This window comes from Typopeltis vanoorti, chromosome 2 (assembly GCF_054136105.1).
Source record: "Typopeltis vanoorti isolate ZY-2024b chromosome 2, IOZ_Tvanoo_1.0, whole genome shotgun sequence".
Taxonomy (NCBI): domain Eukaryota; kingdom Metazoa; phylum Arthropoda; class Arachnida; order Uropygi; family Thelyphonidae; genus Typopeltis; species Typopeltis vanoorti.
The window spans coordinates 93,042,917-93,065,360 of NC_143550.1; the positions used below are offsets into that span (position 1 = coordinate 93,042,917).

The 22,444-nt window shown below is 34.4% G+C and overlaps 1 protein-coding gene across 1 annotated transcript; it reads right to left on the minus strand.

Annotated features, from left to right (window-relative positions):
* Positions 1-699: 699 nt before the first annotated feature.
* LOC150109256 (uncharacterized) lies at positions 700-20,717 on the minus strand. Its single transcript, XM_090412340.1, has 6 exons — positions 20,561-20,717; positions 10,826-10,878; positions 8,738-8,833; positions 8,574-8,603; positions 2,401-2,439; positions 700-878 (listed from the first exon to the last, which is right to left on the minus strand). The coding sequence occupies exons 1-6, from the start codon at positions 20,652-20,654 to the stop codon at positions 855-857; spliced, it is 336 nt and encodes a 111-aa protein (XP_090268466.1). The 5' UTR covers positions 20,655-20,717; the 3' UTR covers positions 700-854.
* Positions 20,718-22,444: the final 1,727 nt, after the last annotated feature.

Here is a 22,444-nt window from a genome sequence, read left to right on the forward strand (position 1 = left end):
TTAGTCTCCTTCGCCAGGATTTGTCATTCGCTTTTCTTTTCAGAAAATGTTTAGATGTAGAAAGTAAGTAATTTTGTTTTCAATTTTTAACTACATTTAACTGTTAACAGAGCTTCCTTTCTCTCAATTCTTTCCACATTATAATTTTAATAATAAAAAAGTGTTTTAGGGTTATCAAACTAGGCTGCTTAATTTTATTATTTCTAGCTCTATTTTCATTTTATAACCATTTTTAAATATTCTACATGTTTGATTAAGTAACTTTTAAAGTAATAAAATAAAATAAAATAAAATAAAATAAAAGTTTTTTTTTTCTTTTGCCATTCTCCCATTCTGAAGAAAACATTCTTCGAGACGTTTCTATGAATTTTTTTCTATTTCATTACAGACCCTCTCCAGGAAATCACAACATCCATGTGATGATGTTGTAATCAAGCTGTTTTTATGATAACTTATTTAAATCAGTTCGCGTTGCTGATTGCATGCATTAATGAGATTTGAAGAGGCAAGTGTCGTAATAGAACCGTAACTTACGACCTTTAATGTCTTGGTTTCTTCTCTTATAAATCTTGCACGTTTTTCTTAAAATCTAAAATGTTTCTTATAATCTGAAGTGTACGCTTTATAAATTACGAAAACTAAATTGAAGGCTTTCAGGTACTGTACGATATTAATGTGAGAGAGAAAACATGCGATAGGTTTAAGAAGAAATTCATTTTAATTTACTTCTTATTTGCTGTTACTATTAATACATAAACTAAGTCTGTTTATTTAATCAGAATTTTTGCTTCATAATCCTATAAACTTTGTCCTGTATTTCTTCATTCATTCTAAAACCACAGTCCGCCTATATCTCAGCAAAGTTTTAAAGCGCAGTCCTAAAGAAGGAAAAAAAGTACATTAAAATTATTAATGACAAGGATTTGTTTTATCATTTATTTTATTTTATTTTATTATTTTATTTATTTTTATGTATTTTGTCTACAGACCAAACATGGAAATTTTCAAGCCACTTCAAATCGACAATATCAGGGCAATCATCTCATACCTGCGATGAAATTCATCAACCAGCTAAAGGCTATCAAAAAGATCCATGCTCATGATGGTGGGATTTGAATCCTCAGCTTTTTAACTCTTAAACAACGTCATGATAGTTGCAAGAATCGGAAACAACAAAACAAAGTTTACAACTACCGTAGAAAATTAATAAAAAGTTTATAAATGAACTTGAGAATATCTTTAATGTTTTGTTTCACAAAGCAAGAAAACCACTACAATGAAATAGTTATAGTTGTGCAAAGCACTTTCCTTTCAAAACATTCGCCTTTTATGTGCAGAAGTATAAATGATATCTCTTTGAGCAGAAATTTGCAAACAGAGGTTTATGTCTTTTACCTACAGATAAATTTGTAGGTAAAACCATCGGCAAGAATCTACTTCCTTGAGGTATAGCAATTTCTCTTAAGGGAAAGATGCAATGTGAAATTAGAACTGCTTCAAAAATTTCAAATTTTATGAGTAAATTTAAGAAGGAAATCTTTCTTGACTACAAAAGAAACTATCTTCAGCCATGAACTCCATTATTCCTTTTATTGGAATAAAAGACGTGAGAGATTCATTTATTTATTTTATAAAGACGAAGAAATTAATTCAACTTCATCAAATGTATTACACTAATACCTTCTTCATTCAAGTTATAAAATGGCTTGAAAAGTTCATATGTGGTGTGTAGAGAAGGATTATCTAATGATTAACCAAACACAGATAACCACATAATACAGGTAGGTGTACAACATTCAGAGGAATAAAAAATCAATAGTCAATCCTTAATATCATTAATTTAATACCGCTTCAGAATATTAAACTCCTTAGTGGTAATTTGAATCTGAGGTGATTGTTTTCTTTCTCTCTCTCTCTCTCTCTCTCTCTCTCTCTCTCTCTCTCTCTCTCTCTATTAAATGTGATAGCATGAGCCAATTCTAAACCCGATAGATATTGAAATTCTATCTAGTTAGTGGAGTTATTGAAATATGTAATATCGTCTTTTTTTTGTTCATTCTTCCCTTCCCTTGCTGTTGGTTCTCGATTTAATAAACACTGGGTTGCTCCTCAGGTTTAAGTATAGATTCCATGCATCAAATTTCATTAAACTTCGATTGCATAACGCGCATTGTTAGATTTCATTCTGTAATCTAAACAGTACGTATTAAGCAATCGAGATTTCTATTTTGAGAAACACATCCCAAATGGGAACTTATTTTTAGAAATTTTACACTAAAAGAGAATGATTATCTACATATTAAAGTTCATGGGAATTTCATTATATTAAGACACATTTCTGAAAACTAGAAACGTCTATTTAACCATCAGGAATTAAAAATAAAATCAAGAATTACTTACTGTGGATTTCTTTATTATTTTCATATCATCATCAGAAAACTGCAAATAAATAAATAAACGATAAAGCATAATAATCAACGTATGAAGTGTTTAAAATGAGCACGAGTAAAATATGCATCTCGAAGAGCGTAAGTGTAAAATATTGAAAAAATTCTCACAAACGATTTATTTAAGATTTCACACATACGTGAAATCCCGCTCAAAACGGAATTCGTCCTAGATCCTATTGAATTCTTATGGTGAAATATAAAGTAAAGTGTGATTATATAAACGATTCAAACATCAATAAACTGTCACTGTTAATTTAATTCAGGTGTATTTGTAAATTCCTGGACTCACTTTCTTCAGCTACGCTATCCATCCTGCCTTTTAGGATCATTTGAGTGATTGATAGTGCAGCAAGTCAGCGAAAATATATTAAAATAATAATTAAATATATAAAATATAGACATTATTTTTCATATGTCAACACAAGATCAGAAAAGCCTAATAATATGAAAATGCATTTAAAATATTCCAAACAAAATTCTCGAAACTGAAGTAAATCATCTGGAAACTTGTCCACATCTACGAAGTATTCAATTTGCATATTAATCTAGTTGTAGTAGAAATTTTAAACCAATAAATAAAAACAGCGTGAATAACAGTTAAATATAAAGAATCTCAACCACGTGGTAATGTGGTTGAATCTTCCTTTACTGTTGTGATTGTGTGTGACTGAAATGCCATTAAACATGACAATTACTCCAATGAAAAATTTAAAGAACATTACAATAATGAGAAATGTTATTTAAGCAAACCTTAATATTAAACACAGTTCATTGTCAAAGTAAACACACATCTCGGAAAATGAATGCTTAGCTTCCTGCGACTCAAAATCAATGTGATCATTACCGATATTTTGTACACGTAATTATTGTACCATCTGAAAGTCGATGGCAATATTATATCTGAAAAAAAAATAAATAAACAAATAAATAACAAATGAAAACTCTCACTGAAATAATTAGTAGTCGTTACTCTGTAGGACCGCACAAAGGGATCATTTTACTAATAACTGATATAATGTATATATTTTTGCTTACTCTGATATCATACACAGATGAATGATATCACAGTAAGGGTGGTCTGAAAAGTTCTCCGCCTAACAATAAAAAAAAAAATGAATTTATAATTTCCAAATTATTTTCATTTTCAATATAATCTCCCTTAAGACTAATACGTTTATTCTAGGCGATGCTCCCACACCATTATACCGTCCCTGTAGTGGTTCTCAGTAAGATCTGCAAAATACCCTTCTACAGCTGTAATCATCTCTTGATTCAAAGAAAAACGCTGAAAAATAGCGAGTTAGGGTTTTAGTTTTGGGAAGAGACAGAAGTCAGAGGGAGCCAAATCTGGAGAACAGGGTGGATGTTCCAACAATTCACAGTGCATATCCCTTAATTTTCCCATTGCCAAAGTTTACCTTTGTGTGCAGGTACACTGTCCTGATGAAAGATGATTTTTTTTTCCTTCTGCAAACCAGGTCTTTTCTCACGAATGTTTTCGTCTCGTCTGGTTATAAGATCGAAATAATATTCCCCGGTTATGGTTTTACCCTTTTCAAGATAATTAATAAACAAAATCCCTACAACATACCAAAATACCGATGCGATGACCTTTCATGCTGATGGAACCGACTTTATCTTCTTTGTCATTGAACAACCGGCTTCTGTCTAATGTTTTGACTGCTGTTTGGATTCTGGTGTTTAATGATGAATCCAAGTCTCATCCATAGTAATGAATCGACGCACAAAATCAGTTTTATTCTTGTTAAAACGCTAAAAGCACTGTTCAGAGATTTTCATGCGAGTGCGTTTTTGATATGTTGTGAGCAAGCGCGGCACCCATCTTGCGCAAAGCTTTTTCATTTGCAATTCTTCACGTTCTTTTGAAATGCCTATAGTCTCAGCAATTTCACGCACTTTGACTCGCCGGTCGAAAACCATATCGTACACTTCATCAATGATTTCTGATGTTGTTACACGTTTTGCATCCTTCACGTGGATCATCTTCAAGGCTGGTACGGTCACGTTTAAACTTGGCAGTCCATCACCCCCATTGTCGAAAACAAAGGAGAAGTGTGCCCATAAACCTTCATGAACTTAGAATGAATTTCATTTGGGGTTGAACCTTTTTTTACAAAGAATTTGTTAACCGCATGTTACTCAATTTTATTCATTATATATATATATATATATATATATATATGGGGTTTTGAGAAGTTTCTATTATTTTGTACTCTTTTTAATGGTTCAAATTTCCTGATAAGATTTACTTTGTTATCATGTTCTATTTGGGCTGCTTGAGATTTTTTTTTTAAGTTTCTTTTTGTATTAGTAATAGAAGCTTCATCATGAAGGCTATGTATGGACATTCATTGACTCGGTTGAAATACATATTGTAAAAATACAGTTGAATGACTTAAAACGAGAGTTAAGTATAAAAAAATTTAATAGTAAAGCACGACTAGTTTCGGCTTATAACAGCCTTCTTCAGGTGAAAAGAAAAAATATTAAACACTGAAGCTTAAAGAAATTATGAACAACATAGAGAGTCTCTATACATAATTTGGATGAAAACGTTGTAGTTGTATTTAAAGCTGTTCTTTCGTTTGTTGCATTGTTGGGAGAGTGCGTGCTTGCAGCATCACGTGAACGCCAGTAACTGATTATTGCTGAATAGCTATCTGGGAGGTTGTAGCTCAAGTTATTATTTAGATGTTCAGGGTTGACGACGATTTCCCTAAATTCTACGATTTCTCTCTATTTCATTATGGCAACGAAAACTGTTGGTAGATCTGTGCCAGCGGACTGTATGACTTGGGTTATCATCATTAGGATCACCCAAGAAAAGGATATGGCTTGATAAGGCACTGGCTCGCTGTCTCTTGTAAGCAATGTCCCTCATGTGTTCCTCCATACGCAATTCAGTATATTTGTCCGTCTGGCCAAAATAAGGTATATCACAATCACACTGTCTTTCCTAAATTTATTTCCTTTAAAGAGAATATAACAACAGAACGTGCGAGGAGAGTCTCTCATAAAGCTAAATCAGACCTACTGCCTGAAAGAATCTTCGATACAAAACGTACTCTCGCTTTTCTGGTTAACAAAAAAAAGAACTTTAGCTCAAATACTAGACGAATCTCTAGATAATAAGAATTGGAATATTTTAATATGAACTGTAAATCTCAAGCAGTCCAAGTACAATATGATAACAAAGTAAATCGTATCAGGAAATTTGAAACATTAAAAGAGTACAAAATAATAGAAACTTCTCAAAACTCCACATCAACTTTGACAAAGTCGTAATTAACACATCTTCTCAAATTTCAGACGAAGAAAAAACCATCCTTAGTAGAGGTCTAAATTTTATTCCTTCTCCAAAATTTATCCCAAAATAATCACCCCCTTACCAAAAAGAAAAAGCTACTTTATTCCTCCCTCCACAAGATGTAAAACTTCTGCATATTGAATCCATCTTTATTATCAATAACGCAAAACCACCCGCAGATAACATTTCTTCAACAGAAAGCAAAGCAATTAAGAGTTTAAAAAATAACAGAGATATAATTATTCTTCCGCAGACAAAGGCAATGCAAACAGTTATCCTCAACTCTAAAGATTACCAAAATAAGATTCTTGAATTACTACAAAGTGATACCTACTCAATACTTGAGAGAGATCCAACTCGAGAATTGCAAACTCGTACCACCAACTTATGAAAAACAACCACTGAACTGCCTCGAAATGTTCGCCTGTCTCTACGCTCTCTCCATCCTGTTATTCCGCGCATATATGGAGATCAAAAATCCATAAGGAAAACATCCCACTACGTCCCATTGTGGAAGGTATTGATTCTCCAACGTACAAACTTTCTAAACATCTTGCAAAATACCTCAAATGTTTTTCAGGCAAGTCCTCATCCTTTATCAATAACACAGCGGACTTTGTTTCGTACATTAAGGATGTGACAGTTATTGAAGGTGAAAGCATGGCTAGCTTCGACATAGTTTCCTTGTTCACTAATGTCCCACCAGACGAAGTCCTAACATTACTCAAAGGCAAGTTATCCAAACAAATGTTGGCTTTACTTACTCATTGCATTAAATCCGGTTACTTTAGATTCCAAGATACTATATACAAGCAAAATCATGGTCTGGCGATGTGTAATCATTTATCCCCTGTTCTTGGAAATATTTACTTGGAGGATTTTGAAGCCAAGGCTATCTCTTCCTTTGCTTTAACACCTAAAGTTTGGAAACGTTATGTGAATGACATATTCCTCATTTGGAGGAGCCATGGACATGATTCCCTTATGGATTTCCTTAAACATCTCAATAGTCGACATCCTAGTATAAAGTTCACAGCCGAACTTGAAACTGATAGTTCCCTGCCTTTTCTAGATGTAAAACTGACCGCTTATCTGGTAAACTTAAAATTTCGATGTATAGAAAGCCTACACATGCTAACAAGTATCTTCATAGTCTGTCCCACCACTTCTCTCCCCAAAAACTTGGAATAATTTCTACCTTGGGACATAGAGCTCGCTCTCTTCTTAACGACCCAGATGAACTTCATAAAGAAATCAACTATTTCAAAACTACTCTCTTACTTAATGGATATTCTAAAAGAATTCCTTCTTTATCCTCCTCGTCATCACACAGAAGAAATAAATATATTTAAAGGCAATATATCTATTCTTACATAAGTTCAGTTTCACAAAAATTAGCCAAGGTTCTAAAAGAATTCAATATCAGAACTTTGTTCACTCCACTTCCAAAAATCCGCTTTTAATAAGCCACCCCAAACCTTGTCATGATCATCTTAAATATCCTGGTGTGTACAAAATACGGTGTGATTGTGATATTCCTTATTTTGGCCAGACGGACAAATCTGTTGAATTACGTATGGAGGAACACATGAGGGACTGAGGGACATTGCTTACAAGAGACAGTGAGCCAGTGCCTTATCAAGCCATATCCTTTTCTCGGCTGATCCTAATGATGATAACCCAAGTCATACAGTCCGCTGTGACAGATCTACCAACATTTTTCGTTGCCATGATGAAATGGAGAGAAAAGTCGTAGAATCTAGGGAAATCATCCTCAACCCTGAACATCTAATAATAACTTGAGCTATAACCTCGCAGATAGCCATTCAGCAATAATCAGGTAGTGTCGTTCACGTGATGCTGCAAGCACGCATTCTCCCAACAATGCAACAAAACGAAAGAACAGCTTGAAATACAACTACAACGTTTTGATCCTATTATGTATAGAGACTCTCTATGTTGTTCATAGTTTCTTTAAGCTTTAGTGTTTAGTGTTTTTTCTTTTTTTATATAATATCACCTGATGGAGGCTGTTATAAGCCGAAACTAGTCATGTTTTACTGTTAAACCTTTTTTACTTAACTCTCGGTTTAAGTCATTCAACTCTATTTTTACAATATGTATTTCAACCGAGTCAATCAATCTCCATACATATATATATATATATATATATAAAACCTGGTTTTACTCCATTTCCCAAGTAAGCAAATAGACAAATAAGTCAAGTTTGCGCCTGCACGTATTGCAGGTCTAGGTGACCCGCAAAGCAGTGCAAGTTCTAGGCAACTCGTGGTAAAGGTGGAATAAGCTCTGATCACTATTCTTAATATTAATCACTGACGAGACCTCAATAAAGGTCGAAACCGGTCTCGGTAGTGTCCCCTTGCCTTTAATGCATAGTATCATACATCTCCTCAAGGAGATGTGCTTTGCATTAAGGGGAAATATTAAGAATAGTGATCAGAGCTTATTCCACCTTTACCACGAGTTGCCTAGCCTTGCACTACTTTGCGCGTCACCTAGACTTGCAATACGTGCAGGGGCAAACTTGACTTATTTGTCTGTTTGCTTACTTGGGAAATGGAGTAAAACCAGGTTGAAAATAGCTTGGTATCTATAACATATATTATACCCAAGGTAAAAACCTTTCTATATATATATATATATATAAGCTGACTTTCTATATACTCAGGGATTACTGAATCTAATGTACTATATTACAAATCAATAAATTGGATTTAAAAAAAAAAACTAATAAAGAATTAAAAGTGATATTTTGTTATGCTGATACAAACCATGCCAACTTGCTTTGTTAATTTTTCCATCTGAAAAGAGAACAAAAGAAAAATATAAGTGTATATAATATCTGAGTACAATAATGTGAATATAATATGCAGTTTAGATAAATATATCATGCACGCATTCATTTTAAATAGTTCATTAGAAGCCGTCTACTTACTTCGTCTACAGTTTTCGGATTAGCGCAGAGTTCTTCGTAGATTTTCTGCATAGTTCCTCCTTTTATTCCTGAGGTTTTGGATAATTTCATCGCCACCTGTGTAAAACAATAACTGTATGTCATACAATTATTATGGTTATTATTATTATCTATGGAAAGTGCTTTTATATTTGCTTTAAGATAATATTATTGGAAATAAATTGGTCACACTTGAAGTAGTTAGGTAAACAAAAGATGTATTATCCTGTTAAATGATTGGTGTTTCGTTGTATTGATTACCAGCAGACGAGGATTAGTCAAAGCTGGCTTCTGGTTTCCATAGTATATAAAATCATTAATGTTAGGTTGGCAGAACTGATGAATACATTATGCAGTATATTATTGGAATGACAACAGTTAGAGTTAATTTCTCTGGTGATATGCATTGTTCACTTCATTGCAAAAGATTCGCTACATTTCAGCTTAAGAAATGAACGAGGCAACAAACAATTTAATAACGTAAAAAGAAGAATAATAGAAGCTGAGCTATTATCTCCTCTCTTTCAGTACAATTGTTCAGAAAAAAGTATAGGCAAGTGTAGAATACCACAGGGCGTTTGTTGTTGCATACGTAGATCATACCTATGACATACTAGCATTATTTTTATGAATCGGTACTTGGAAAATTCACAAAGTAAACAACCTGAACTGTACTTATCTGAGTGAAGGAATTGTTATTATTATTATCATTATACTGGTATCTCCATGGAATCAGAAGACGCGTCGTGAGAGACCGTATATCGACATGCTCTCCAATATTCACACAATATCTATCATACCGTTCTGAAACTCATTTAGAGACGAAGTCCTCACAACCACCTCTGGCAACGCACGTCCACGCATTCAGCACTGTGCAAAAAAAAATCTCGTCCTAACACCCTTGATAACCACACTTTCACACAATTTCCAGGAATATACTTCTTCCTCTCCCCTTCTAAACGGTAATGAAAAATCATCAATGTCGATCCTATAAAACCCATTTAATAACTTACATGTTTCTACCATGCATACTTAAGCCTCTCTTACCATGCATAGATGCTCCTCTCTTACGCCTATTATCTAGTTTTTGGAGTCCGCAGACCTTGAATTCTAGGAGCATTCCATAGGCGAGCCGCAACCCTTGTCACTCGCCTCTGGATCCTCTACACCACTTTTTTATCATCAACAAATGCAATTGACCAGATCTGTGCGCAGTAGTCCAGATGTGATCTTATTAATGCCTTTTAAATGAGAAAAATAGCTTCGCTGTCCCTGCTTGTTTCCATGTTCTTCAACAACTATGTAATTTAATGTGTTGTTTTGACTCCTTTGCCGTGTGCCTTCTAAATTTCAATTCCCTCTCGACAATCACTTCCAAGGCCTTGTCAACTTCCTGCAGTTAAGTTTCATCAATATAGTACACATCACGTAATCTCATCTTCCCAAAGTGCATCCCTTACACTTGTCTACGTAAACTGTTAGGCATTTTCCTTTGTCCGTGTACCGTTAGCTTATTTCAGTCATCCTGCAAAATCTCTACATCAACTTTTGATTATAGTCCTTCCCAGTTTTGCATCATCGGAAAACAACTGGATATTTCTAGTCAGCTCATTTTCAATACCATTAATGTACAAATTAAACAACAGAAGACCAAGTACTGAGCCTTGAGGTATACCAATAGTCATCTGGCTTCTCCTGGACTCACCTCCTCCATAAACCATGACTTGGCGTCCGTACATCAGTCACTCCCTTATCCAAATCACCAGGTTTAGATCTATTTATATTTGCTCCAATTCAACCAAGAGAGTTTCGTGTGGAATCCTGTCAGATTCCTTTGCAAAACCCAGGAGTATCACCGAGTAAGCATTCGCTTTATCCATCTCTATTGTTACTTTATCATAGAAAGTAAAATAATTACTAAAGCTAGACCTACCTACCCTGCACAAAACCATGTCTTCCTTATAAAGTATCAAATTTCTCCTGATTCCTGACTTTTACTAATTTATCCAATACCTTTTCAATTAAAATAAAATGAGATACAAATAGAATGAAACAAAAAATGCTACTTACTTCAGGTGTGACATAATTTAGGCATGACTGCATTTGAGGTCGTATCTTATCGTCTAATGGAAAAAATAAACATTAAAAATGCAACGGTAATATATATCCATATTACGCATTAAAACAATTAAAATGTTGTAATTATAGTAATGAAAGTATTCATATCTCAGTAGGAAGCGGTATTTGTCGTTCACGCATGCGTAACCGCAACAATGCATTGTACGAACAGCATAACTTTTAAATTTCTTCTAGGAAGCACATGCATAGTCGAGTTCTTGTGGTATTCTCGACTTTCAAAGCACATAAATGGAATACTGAAGATTATAACGAAGACGGTTCTAGTTACTGCATATTGATTTATTCATTCGCACCTGCAGTTCTGTTTTGTTGGTCGTACACGTAACATAGGTGAAAGATCAAAGAAAATTCATCTTTGATCCTTATTGTGATCTTTTGGTTTTAAGTTTGAAATATAAGAGAAGTGGTAATAAATTCTCTTTCTTTTCCTGGTAATGTGATATCAGATCGAGAGACGCTTCCAAAGAAAATATCATTCTTTGCGGGGGTGTTTTTTTTTTTTTTTTGAAAACATTATTTTAGCAGAGACACAAAAAGGAATTATAATTACTTAGTGTTCTATTTCTTTGCATTTACATAAAAAATCGATCTTTGTCTACTTCCCATAATTTTAAACATCAAGCTCATCTGAAAACTTAAGTGAAATAATTTTAAGAAGAACCGAAAGAATATTTTCCTTTCTAAACTTTATTTTAAAAGTCTGGTCTTGTGAAAATTAATCACACTATAAATTATATTAGAAGTTCTCTTTAGCATGACAAAAAAAGATCGAATGAATGATAAAAATAGTATTTTCAAATCCATTTCAGATTTTATGTAATTTTAGTTTTAAGTTCGATTTATTTTTGTAATTTATATATATATATATACAGGGTGTTCGGGATAAATTTGACATATTTATAATTAATTATATTTTTCCGTAAGTTACATGTATTAACACACACTTCTCTTCATTTAAAAGTTTGGACCCTTCTTCATTCATATACAAGATGTCAGAAAGGATGGATAGCTGGAACCCACCTGAATCATGGAAGAGAATAACTTGTATCATGATGATTCGTGCCCGCCATCAAAATAAGGATATTACGACTGCTGCCCAATGCTCCCTGAATACAGTAAAAACAATCAGGCATGAACTAGAGACTTGCAATGGTGACTACGAGGATGTAGCAAGAAGAAAGATCCCTAGCAGACGATCTGATTGCGTTCGTACAGCAGAATTCCTCGCAAATCTGCAGGAACAGGTGTTGAAGAACCCTGGCATTGGAATTCGGGCTTTGTTCGTGGAGTTGCTAACTGTAGTCAAGCCCTGGATAACAAGGGTAGCCAATGGTAGGCCGTATGTATGGCAGCAGGATTCGGCCCCTTGCCACACCTCTGGGAAAAGTCAAAAATGGTTGTCTGAAAATTTCTACGACTTCACCAGTCCAAATGTTTGGCCTCCAAACTCCCCAGACCTTAACCCCATGGATTATTTTGTATGGGGCGCAGTTGAAAAAGACACCAATCGCACTTCCAGTAATACAAAAGCCCAGTTAATGGATAAAATTAAAACAGTTTTTGCGGCCCTTCCCAGGGAGACTGTAGCATCAGCTTGTTCGAGGTTCCGAAGCAGAATTGAAGCTGTGATCGATGCTAATGGTGGTTATTTTGAGTAAATCTTGTTGATAGTATTGTAATTAACTCTGCCTGTAATGTTTTTTTGTCAATTCATTAAATTTAATAGATACAAAGAAGATTTTCTTTTTCCTTACGAAACTGTCAAATTTATCCCGAACACCCTGTATATATATATATATATATATATAAATATATATATATATATATATGTATGTATGTATATATATATATATATATATATATATATATATATATATATATATATGATATATATATATATATATGTATGTATGTATGTATGTATGTTTCGCTTCAGACAATATAAATAGTACTTTTGAAATTTTAACATTTATAATGAATATTGTTTATATATATATATATATATAGTTTTTATTTTGCAATGTTTAAAACATTATGACTACTTTGTCATATGATTCGTGTCAAATTTTCTGGAACAGAAACTACATAGAAACGGCAATTCAAGTACGTAATTTACTGATTAAAATTAATTATTTGCAAGCCAAAGTTTCTCCAGCTTAAGCTCACATTACGGTGGAACATTAACACTCAGTGAAGTACAAAATCCAATCGTTAAATCAACTTTTCATTGTTCTAAACATTAAAGTAAGAAACTATTGTTGCTATTATTGTTATTATGTGACGCCTCCAGGGAGTCATAAGACTCATCGAGGGAGAGTGTGCCAACAGCATCGAACGATTGAATCCCTTCTAACTACTAATCGCTCTCAAACTTGCTTAATTTTTTTTTTTTTTTTTTTTTGAAAGAGGTTCTACCAATCAACCAATCTTTGCTGGCTATCTTATCTGATTACTGATGTATTCTTCCATGTGACATTTTCGAGAAAGATTTCTGAAATTATGTCAAAAATAAACAGCAAGAAGAATAATATTATTTATACTCATTTAATTGGATGCTTTAATTATCTGTTATTCTTTAGTGAAACTGATTGATTATAAGTTTACATTCATTTGCAAAAAAACCCTAACACTAATTGACCATACATTTCGTGAGTGGAGTATTTATGTAGAAAATTACGAATGTTTCCAAATCACTGTTTTATTTTATAAGGGAAACGGTTCTAAATGTTTGTTATAATAACTTCAATCACTTTTAGTCAAATATAAAATTTTATACAATTTATATCAATTTAAATCAATTTTATGCAAATATTATTTTAAGCAATTTTATATGTATATAATAATAATTATAAATCTATGATAAATGCTAATATACATAATTTATTTTTTTTTATTCAGATTATAAGTATTCCAACCAGGACTTGCACAAAATGGCGTTCTAGAGATTTCGATAACGTGAATTCAAACCTCTTTGTTAGACAACAATATCGTGTTAAAAGAAAAATGAAACATTTTTAGGTACATTTTATTATTCGCATTATTCGCCCTTGGTGACGGCGTTCATTTCTATTTTTTATTCTATTTATTCTTTTTATTAGTACAGATGTAAATAACTTAGAGAGTAACACATCTCAATTAACAAACAACAACAAAAAAAATGCACTGTTTAAATTCGAAAATACCGAAGTGATTCAAACATACACCACTTCGAAATCAACATTTAGATAGGACTACACACACACACACACACACACACATACACACACACACATCAGGTGGAATTTGTCTCCATTCCTCCATCAAAACAGCACTGAATTCAACGACACATCGAGAACGTGCTGCTCTGGACCTCGATCGCGCTCCAATTCGTCCAACAGGTGTTCGATGGGGTTGAGGTCAGAACTTGCGCAGTCCAGGACAATCGTTTAACACCCATCTCTTCATACAATTCCACAACAGCTACAGCTTTATGGCCTGGAACACTGCCGTCTTGATAGTAACACGGGTCCCTTCCATAAAAACTCCATTCACAGCGTAGCCAGCACCTGATTATCCAGAATATCAAGGTACTGAGCTGCCTTCATGGACCCACTGATAACGACTATTAATCCCACTCCAAACCAGCCGAATGCACCCCACACCATTACTCATCCGCCATCAAACTTTATTGTGGATACTGCACACACTGTGGTAAAAAGCGTTCACCAAGCTGCTTCCACATCCACACCCTGTCATCAGAGTGGAAACAGGTGAACCTTGATTCATCGCTCCAGAGTACCGTTTTCCGTTGGTCAGTTATCCACTTCACACGCTCGAGCCGCCTTGTTCGTTGTTGTGATGTTCGACTTGTGTGCCGCTACTCTTCCATGAAAACCTAATAAATTGATTACTTTTCGTATGGTATTACTGCTCACTATGGGGTTACTAGCGATCTGGAACTCATCACGGATGGTCAGTTCCGATTGTATCCGATTTTTCCATGCCACCCCTTTTAACACCCTCCTGTATATGTCAATCATTTTCGGCTACCACCCTCTGTGTTTTCCTGCACTAGTAATGCCAGAATGTCTCCATTTGCTGATTACATCGCCAACTTGATTTTGGATGCTCCAGTCGAGAGGTAACGGCAGGTATGAACATGCTAATGTTCATACCTGCCGTTACCTCTCGACTGGAGCATTTGAATACAGGTGGTATGGCAATAGGACATGCATTCAGTGACTTCGATGAAATACTGCTTCCTACTATCTGTACATCAGTTTCTATGTTATTAACGAACCTGGAATATTTCATAACTTCAAATAGCAGGGGTGTCGGAACAATTATTGGTAAATAGTGTGTATCTAGGTGTGTGGTGTGTATATATATATATATATATATATATTGGTAGATAGATTGGTGTATATATGTATATATGAATCCTCTCTCTCTCTCTCTCTCTCTCTCTCTCTCTCTCTCTCTCTCTCTCTCTCTATATATATATATATATATATATATATATATATATATATATTTGAATCCTAGATGAGATGCAGAAGCCCTTTGTCTTTGCATATATATAATATTATATGTATATATATAAGTCATATTTTATGAGAAAGCGTTTTACACACACACACACACACACACACAAAATCTACCAATATATATATACATATATAAATCCTAGATGAGATGTAAAAGGCCCTTTGTCTTTGCATTCCAGGTCTTTTCGTCTAAAGGGCATCATCGGAAGCTCTACAGATAACCCAAATTTCTGTTTCCTGGTTTCAAGCTTATGAACTCTTTTAAATCAGAAGAAATATAACAGAAATATAACAAGCAAAAAGGCGATTTCAAGGTAAACATTTAAACATTTAACATCGAACTCCAGTGAGTAAAATGCGTTTAAAGTTAAAAACGGACGTATTTGTTTCTTATAAAAAGTTACAGTAGTAGCGTACCACATAACGGTTTTGAAAGTTTATTTTTCTGATAACTATTTCCCAAATGCTATAAAGTTGAATAAAGTCAATTTTCCTAAGTAGACTCTGATGTATAAAGTCTTCACATGTCTTTGAATATTCTTGAAAATTTATAAAGAGCTATCATGAAAATGTTGAGCCTCCGTATTTTCAGTTTATTTATTTATTCATATGGAGCTTCCTCCCTTTTCTTCCCCGTCCCTATTGAGGCGAGTTGAGCCCCCTCATGGGGGAGGTTTAATATGTATGACTGTAGATCCGTGTGTGTTCACGGGGCCGGTTGCCTGCTTTGCGGAATAAAAAACCCGAGGATAAACTGGGGGGAAACCCTGCTGTCCACGCCCAAGACCGGCTAACTTGGCTATGCCTGAGAAAGATCCTTATGCTCCTCACGTCGATGACGGGAATCGAACCCAGGACACTCTTTCCCCAGGCATATGGTTGCAAAGCGCAGAGCCACTAGGCTAACCGCGCGGACCGTATTTTCAGCGAGTGTCGACGACGCACTTCATTTGAAAAGCCATGGGTTATAATCCCATCGAGGATGCGACGAAGGCTTTATCAGAACGTTTTATGTGAAGGTGTGTTTGCCAGTCTCATACGGAGGTTGCAGAGTTTCCCCTCCTGGTTTTTCGTCCCGCAACCAGGCAAATCGGCTATTTATATACAAAATATACATAATCCCAGGCCACTCACCTTAATCTGAAATCCTGGTTACGAAATCCAGGAATTACTTGAAAAGTCATCAGCCCGTTAAGAACCATAGAAGAAGCCGATTGAACACGTCGTGACAGTTAATGTCATCATGTTAAACGGAACATCATCTTCATATCAGTGGGTTGTTTAGGACAATAATGGTATATTATTATTTCATAATTGTGTAATAATAATTGAAGTCAGTTCGTGTTTGACCTACTCACGTGTTAATATGCCCTTATTAAAGCACATCACACAGATTCGTTTGGCAAGGAATTAAGTGACGCTTTTATGGAAGCTCAAGTTAATATATTTTCTAATGAAGACATGTTTTCTGCGGATTCGAAAATCCGTAGGGAAAATGATGTATGAGACAATTTACATAAAGTAATAAGTAATCAGTTTCAAGTTCCGAGTAAAATAAGTTAATAAATATTAGTTATTTTCTTATCATTCTGTGTCGTGATCAATACAGTTAAAATAACAGTAACATTTACTGCCAGCACATAAGCAGTATATTCCGTAAGTTCCGTAAGTCTTTCCACTCGTTTGGAATAACTGTCAGCTTTGAAGGATATATATATATATATATATATATATCGATCTGTTTGATAATACTGTTGCAATATACGCACTTCATGATCGAGAACTATTGCATATATCTGTTGGCATTCATCTTTTCAGCTTCTACAAGTAAAGGTCCCACTCCAAATCATTGCACCTTCTTCACACACTTCAAAGCTGGGATGATGCACTCTTGCATTAGGCGTTTCCCAGACAACAGTCACGTTCAATCTCTAAATATCTCTAATTATAAGGTGTGTGTGTGTGTGTGTGTGGAGGGGGGGGGGTATGATTTTTTGCTCATGTAACGTGATTCTAACGATCAAGACCACTCACAATGCTTTTTATACCGAGTATCCAACTACTGACTCGAACAGCAATAGATCCTTCGAATTCCTAAATGATTGTTTTACATATTTAGTCTACCGAGATTTCCAAACTAACCTTCAAGCACTTTTGACTGACGTGGCACTCACTAATTTCCATAATGTTGTCCACAGTTATTCGGATGGCGCAGTCTTTTACAAAAGTTATAAATAGATAGGTACTGTTATGATATCTAATTATAGCGGATGTTTCAATGTCTATAAGTTTTGACGTGCTAATTGGTATGGCTTAGTAAGCATCTCCATGCTATATACATGCTTCATAAATGGCGGCATAGGCCATTTATGAAGATAGAAATATACATTCTGTAGGTTTCACGCTAAAAAGGTTGCCCCAACACTTATTGGGATACAGTGTATTCATTAATTAATCTTATGTTTCTCAATAAACAAATTACTCAGTATTTTACCGTCGAAGGTCACTAGATGATTTTAAATTTGATAACCTCTGTCGGAGTGCTCTGACAAATGGCTGTATTAAGTATCACGTGACTCGACTGATTACCCTTTCTGGAAGATCGAACAAAATCTATTCGTTTCTGTCAGTAATCATTTTCAATAATGGCAGCGCAACGTCAGCCGAAACTGGCACTCTTAGCCAGTCGGAAAATCTACCACCAGCACAATCTTTTATCAGAAATAGTTCGTACTTCAGCATCATAGATCTCGTCACAGTTTTCTGCATCGCCAAATTCTCTTTCTTCCTTTCCTTAAGCTTGATAAAGAGCTTTTTTGCACTTGATAACACACAACACGAAAACCACCTTCTTCTTCTTTGATATACGCAAGTTTAGCTTTTTGGGGATTACTTGAAATGATTCCCTTTCACTCATAACGGGATTGTTCTGAAACTCGGCGATATACTGAAATGTGATCTCGCCGAAGATAAAAAGATTTTATTGAAAAAATTCTATCAAATCAAATCAAATGTATTGTCATTTTGATATTTTTAATATATTTAATACACAAGATCGGATTACAACTCGTCAAGGATGCGAATATTATTATAAAACATATCAACTAAATGTAACTTGACTTGTATGGTTTTCTTCTAATCACATGCCCAGTATTATTTCTTTAATAAAGAAATAATAATGAATGAAAAATTTATCAAAGGAATATTATTTATTTAGTAAAGTTTCTCTAATAAGGATAAACATGTCTGAGTACGCTCTCAGTTCTAAAATTAAGAAGAGATAGGATAAAAAAAAAGTCCTCTCATTTCTAAAATTAAGTTTCTATAATACCAAATCACTTGGCAGTGATGAACAGTTGCAATTAATACGGATGAAATTAAAGTCACAATTGGAAAATATAACTGAAGGATGTGCATGATGAGTCAGTTATTAATTGAATCTAGATTAGTTTAAGATTAAGAACCAGTAAGGAATCCTAAAACCTATCCTAAAACCACATTTCTGATATATTAATTTACGTCTCTGTTATTATCAAACTGAACTACTTTCAAAAACATTCGGAATAAAATTAAACAGCAAGAAAGTATGAGATGTCCTTTTTCTTTAAATAATAAATAATAAACAATCAGAATAACAAGAATTACATAGACACGGTTTTAGTGGAAGATTATTTATGAAAATAAATAATCTGACTGCTTAGAAAATATCGCTAGAAACATTTAAATACATTCAAGCAATATTTTCAAAGCAGGTAAAACAAGACAGAGAATTTAGCTACAAAATCAAATGATTTTAGCATATCTTTACATTCAACGATATCTGTGGTTTATTATGATGAGTTAAATTAATGCCTTGCTAAATAAAACACTAATTTTAACATACTGATCATAAATTAGAGTTAGAAGAATTGATAAAAGACTGAAAATCGATTATGTTATATGAGACATTTACCATCAGTGAAAATATCAGTAAAATGATAACATTAACATGGTGCTTGGTGGTAACTCGGCTTGTTACCTTTCAAGCATAAATAGAGCTAATACTGTGCAACTATTAATATTATCGTTCCACTTATAGGTGGAATAAAGTTAATTAAAATGCTATCCTGATGCAGAAAAAAATTAATATTGAATGAGTGGTGTTCAGGCTTTGGAGGTATTTAGAATTGGAATAGTGAACGTGAGTTCGAATGAACAGTGCCCACAAAATAAATATAAAAGTGTCACAGAGCAGACAATGAGTGTATTCCCATCAGAGAGAGAGAGAGAGAGACGGATATGGGGGAGGGATCAGTATAATCCTTACCACATAGAATCAGTAAATAGGAAACACGATTTATGATAAGGTGGTACGGATCAGAAACAGAGCTAGAGTTTCTCTTAATAATGCAGAGAAATATTATCAAGAGAAAAATTCAGTTTTCTTTGATCTCAAGACAAACATATTTATCTCTAGAGAGAGGTTGGAAGTTTTAGTATAACAACTGACTTAAATCTTATCTAAACAGATTAACTGAATCGGATGTTTTAAATTACTTCAAGGCATTTAAGGCTATGACGCGAATCTATTTATTTCTGTAATTATATGTTTGCTTGGCAAGTTTGGGTATTTGATGAGGGAGAAAGAAACATCCGAAATTCTGTCAAGAAGAACGTTGCCATTTCTGCATGATAGCAGCATACTCACCTTTAGTGAGCTGTGTTCTCATATATGCAATTTTTATAAATGTTTCTGCCATACTATGATGGTATTAAACCTCAGATCTACGAACACCACAGGACATTGTTCAAAATCACTTGGAGTACTGAAGCGCTGACATAATGAGAAATTAATGATCAGAAAAACTTGCTTTGACGGTATCAGAAAGGGAAAATGTTGAATGAAATAATTTTCACATGAAGTGATGGGTTTTGGGATCGATTTAGAACATTCGGGTAGATCAAACTGGATATTGAATAATGGAAGAAGTAAAACAAGTACTAATGTGATCTTAATTACGTTTAACTGTCGTAACATCCTCTCCACTCATCTCTAGGAATGCATATTCCGTAAAAAGATCATGAAAATGAAGTCATTTTGGCCGTTGCCTAAACAAAACAAAAAACCCTATGCGTTAACAGACGTCTCTGCTTTACTTACCGCATAATTTGTCGGCACAATCCATTAAACTTTTCTCGGCTTTAACCATTATGAGCAACGTAGCAAAAATAACCAGGCACTTAAAATAGCGCATCGTTCTACTAGAAATGTCCTCGGTTGTTCCGTAAAACTGAATTTTAATCTTTCCTCATATTTCATATATATACAGCCATTATGCTCTCTCAGATAACAAGACCTTTGGAACGACAGTCTACCCTCCTTATTACTGTAACTCTAGCTCACTTTCCTTGTCTGTTAAATTATTAGACCACAGAAAATATTTTTCTCTAGCAAAGGGTTTAAAGAATTGGATATTATTTTTAGAATGGTGTTTTTATTATCCTGATATACATCTTGTAGATGAGCAGCGAGTATTAATTAAACAATGAATCTCTAAACTTATTCTTGAATTTGATGTTGGTAATAAAATAAATAAATAAATAAACACTAACTGCGTTCATAACTTCGCAAATGATCGCCACGATGGGTATTAATTCCACGTATTGTAATCATCTTCTTTCGAGACCAACAAATTATTTTGTTGCAATGACACTTTCTCTTCCTTAATTATCTCATTTATAGAAGCAGCCCTTTGAAATTTATAAGCTGCTCGCATTGAGATCCAAAGACCTCATAATAATAATCGTAATAATAATAATTTCTTCAGTTTTCTTTATACTGCTAAAAAGAAATGTCAATCCAATGCAGAAAATTGACACTTCAATGCCGTCGTGACTAGTATTCCGTTTTGAATAACTACACCGACTTAACATTACGTTTTAAAGGAAAGAAACGGCTAATCCCACCCTTCTCCTAGAAGAAGCTCAAATTCTCTTTCTGCTTCTCCGAAATGTTTGGGTTCTCATACTGGATACTGGATACTGTTAAATAATATTAAATATTCACGAGTCATAAATGATATATTGTGCTCACATGATACGTGGAGAGGGATAAGCGACGTGCATGGCTAGTTTCTTCTTCTTCGTCTTGTTATTATTATTATTATTTAGCATGTAGAAATTCTATATCTACATTCTATATCCAACGCCTATACCATCCATACAAAGTACCATACAACATAAACATTGTATGCTAATCCCACTCTCTTCTTAAAATCTAACCCTAGCTTCGAAGTAGGTGGGATCAGCCCTCATCAGCACGGCGTAATCGACTAATCATCCTCATAATCACCATTATCATTGTTGTTATTAATATTGCTATTATTCACTTAAACACTAAACACTGAACTCTTCGAAGAGACTGCAATATGTTAGCCGTATAATTGTAAATAGTCTGAAGAATCAACGGAATTACTCCATTTCAAATGACTACGCCAAGTTAATATAAAGGAAGAAACTGCTAATCCCTTTCCTCCCTCCCCCTTCCTCCTAGGAAACTTGGCGTTCCAGACGAAACAAAAGTGAAGTGAGAGAAGCCGAAGACTGTAAATATCCTGCCACGCTATGATAGGGGATAACTGAGAAGGTGGTGTTGGTAGCAAATGAATCAACGTAGGTTGTACAGAAGGAATGATGCAGGATTTGTTGAGTGATTTGTACAATGCTGATGGACTGCATCTAAATGATTTTGGTTGTCTGCAGAAAAAGAGCTTTGGTCACTGAACCTGCCAAAATGCAAATTCAGGAAAACCAAACAATTTGGGTGGAAGCAAAAGTGAGTATGTGTGAAGGCACCCATAGACGAGTGAGCGTGAGAATAAACGAATGCGGAATTTCGTCTCTTAAGCAAAAATATCGAATGAGGTAGTCAATTCAGGAAGCTAAGGTAGGTGGAGACCCCTAAACAGGTGCTGCAGTTTCTATATACTAATGCCAGAAGTATCAGGAACATAACGGAGGAGTTTTTGGTATTGGTTAGTGCAAT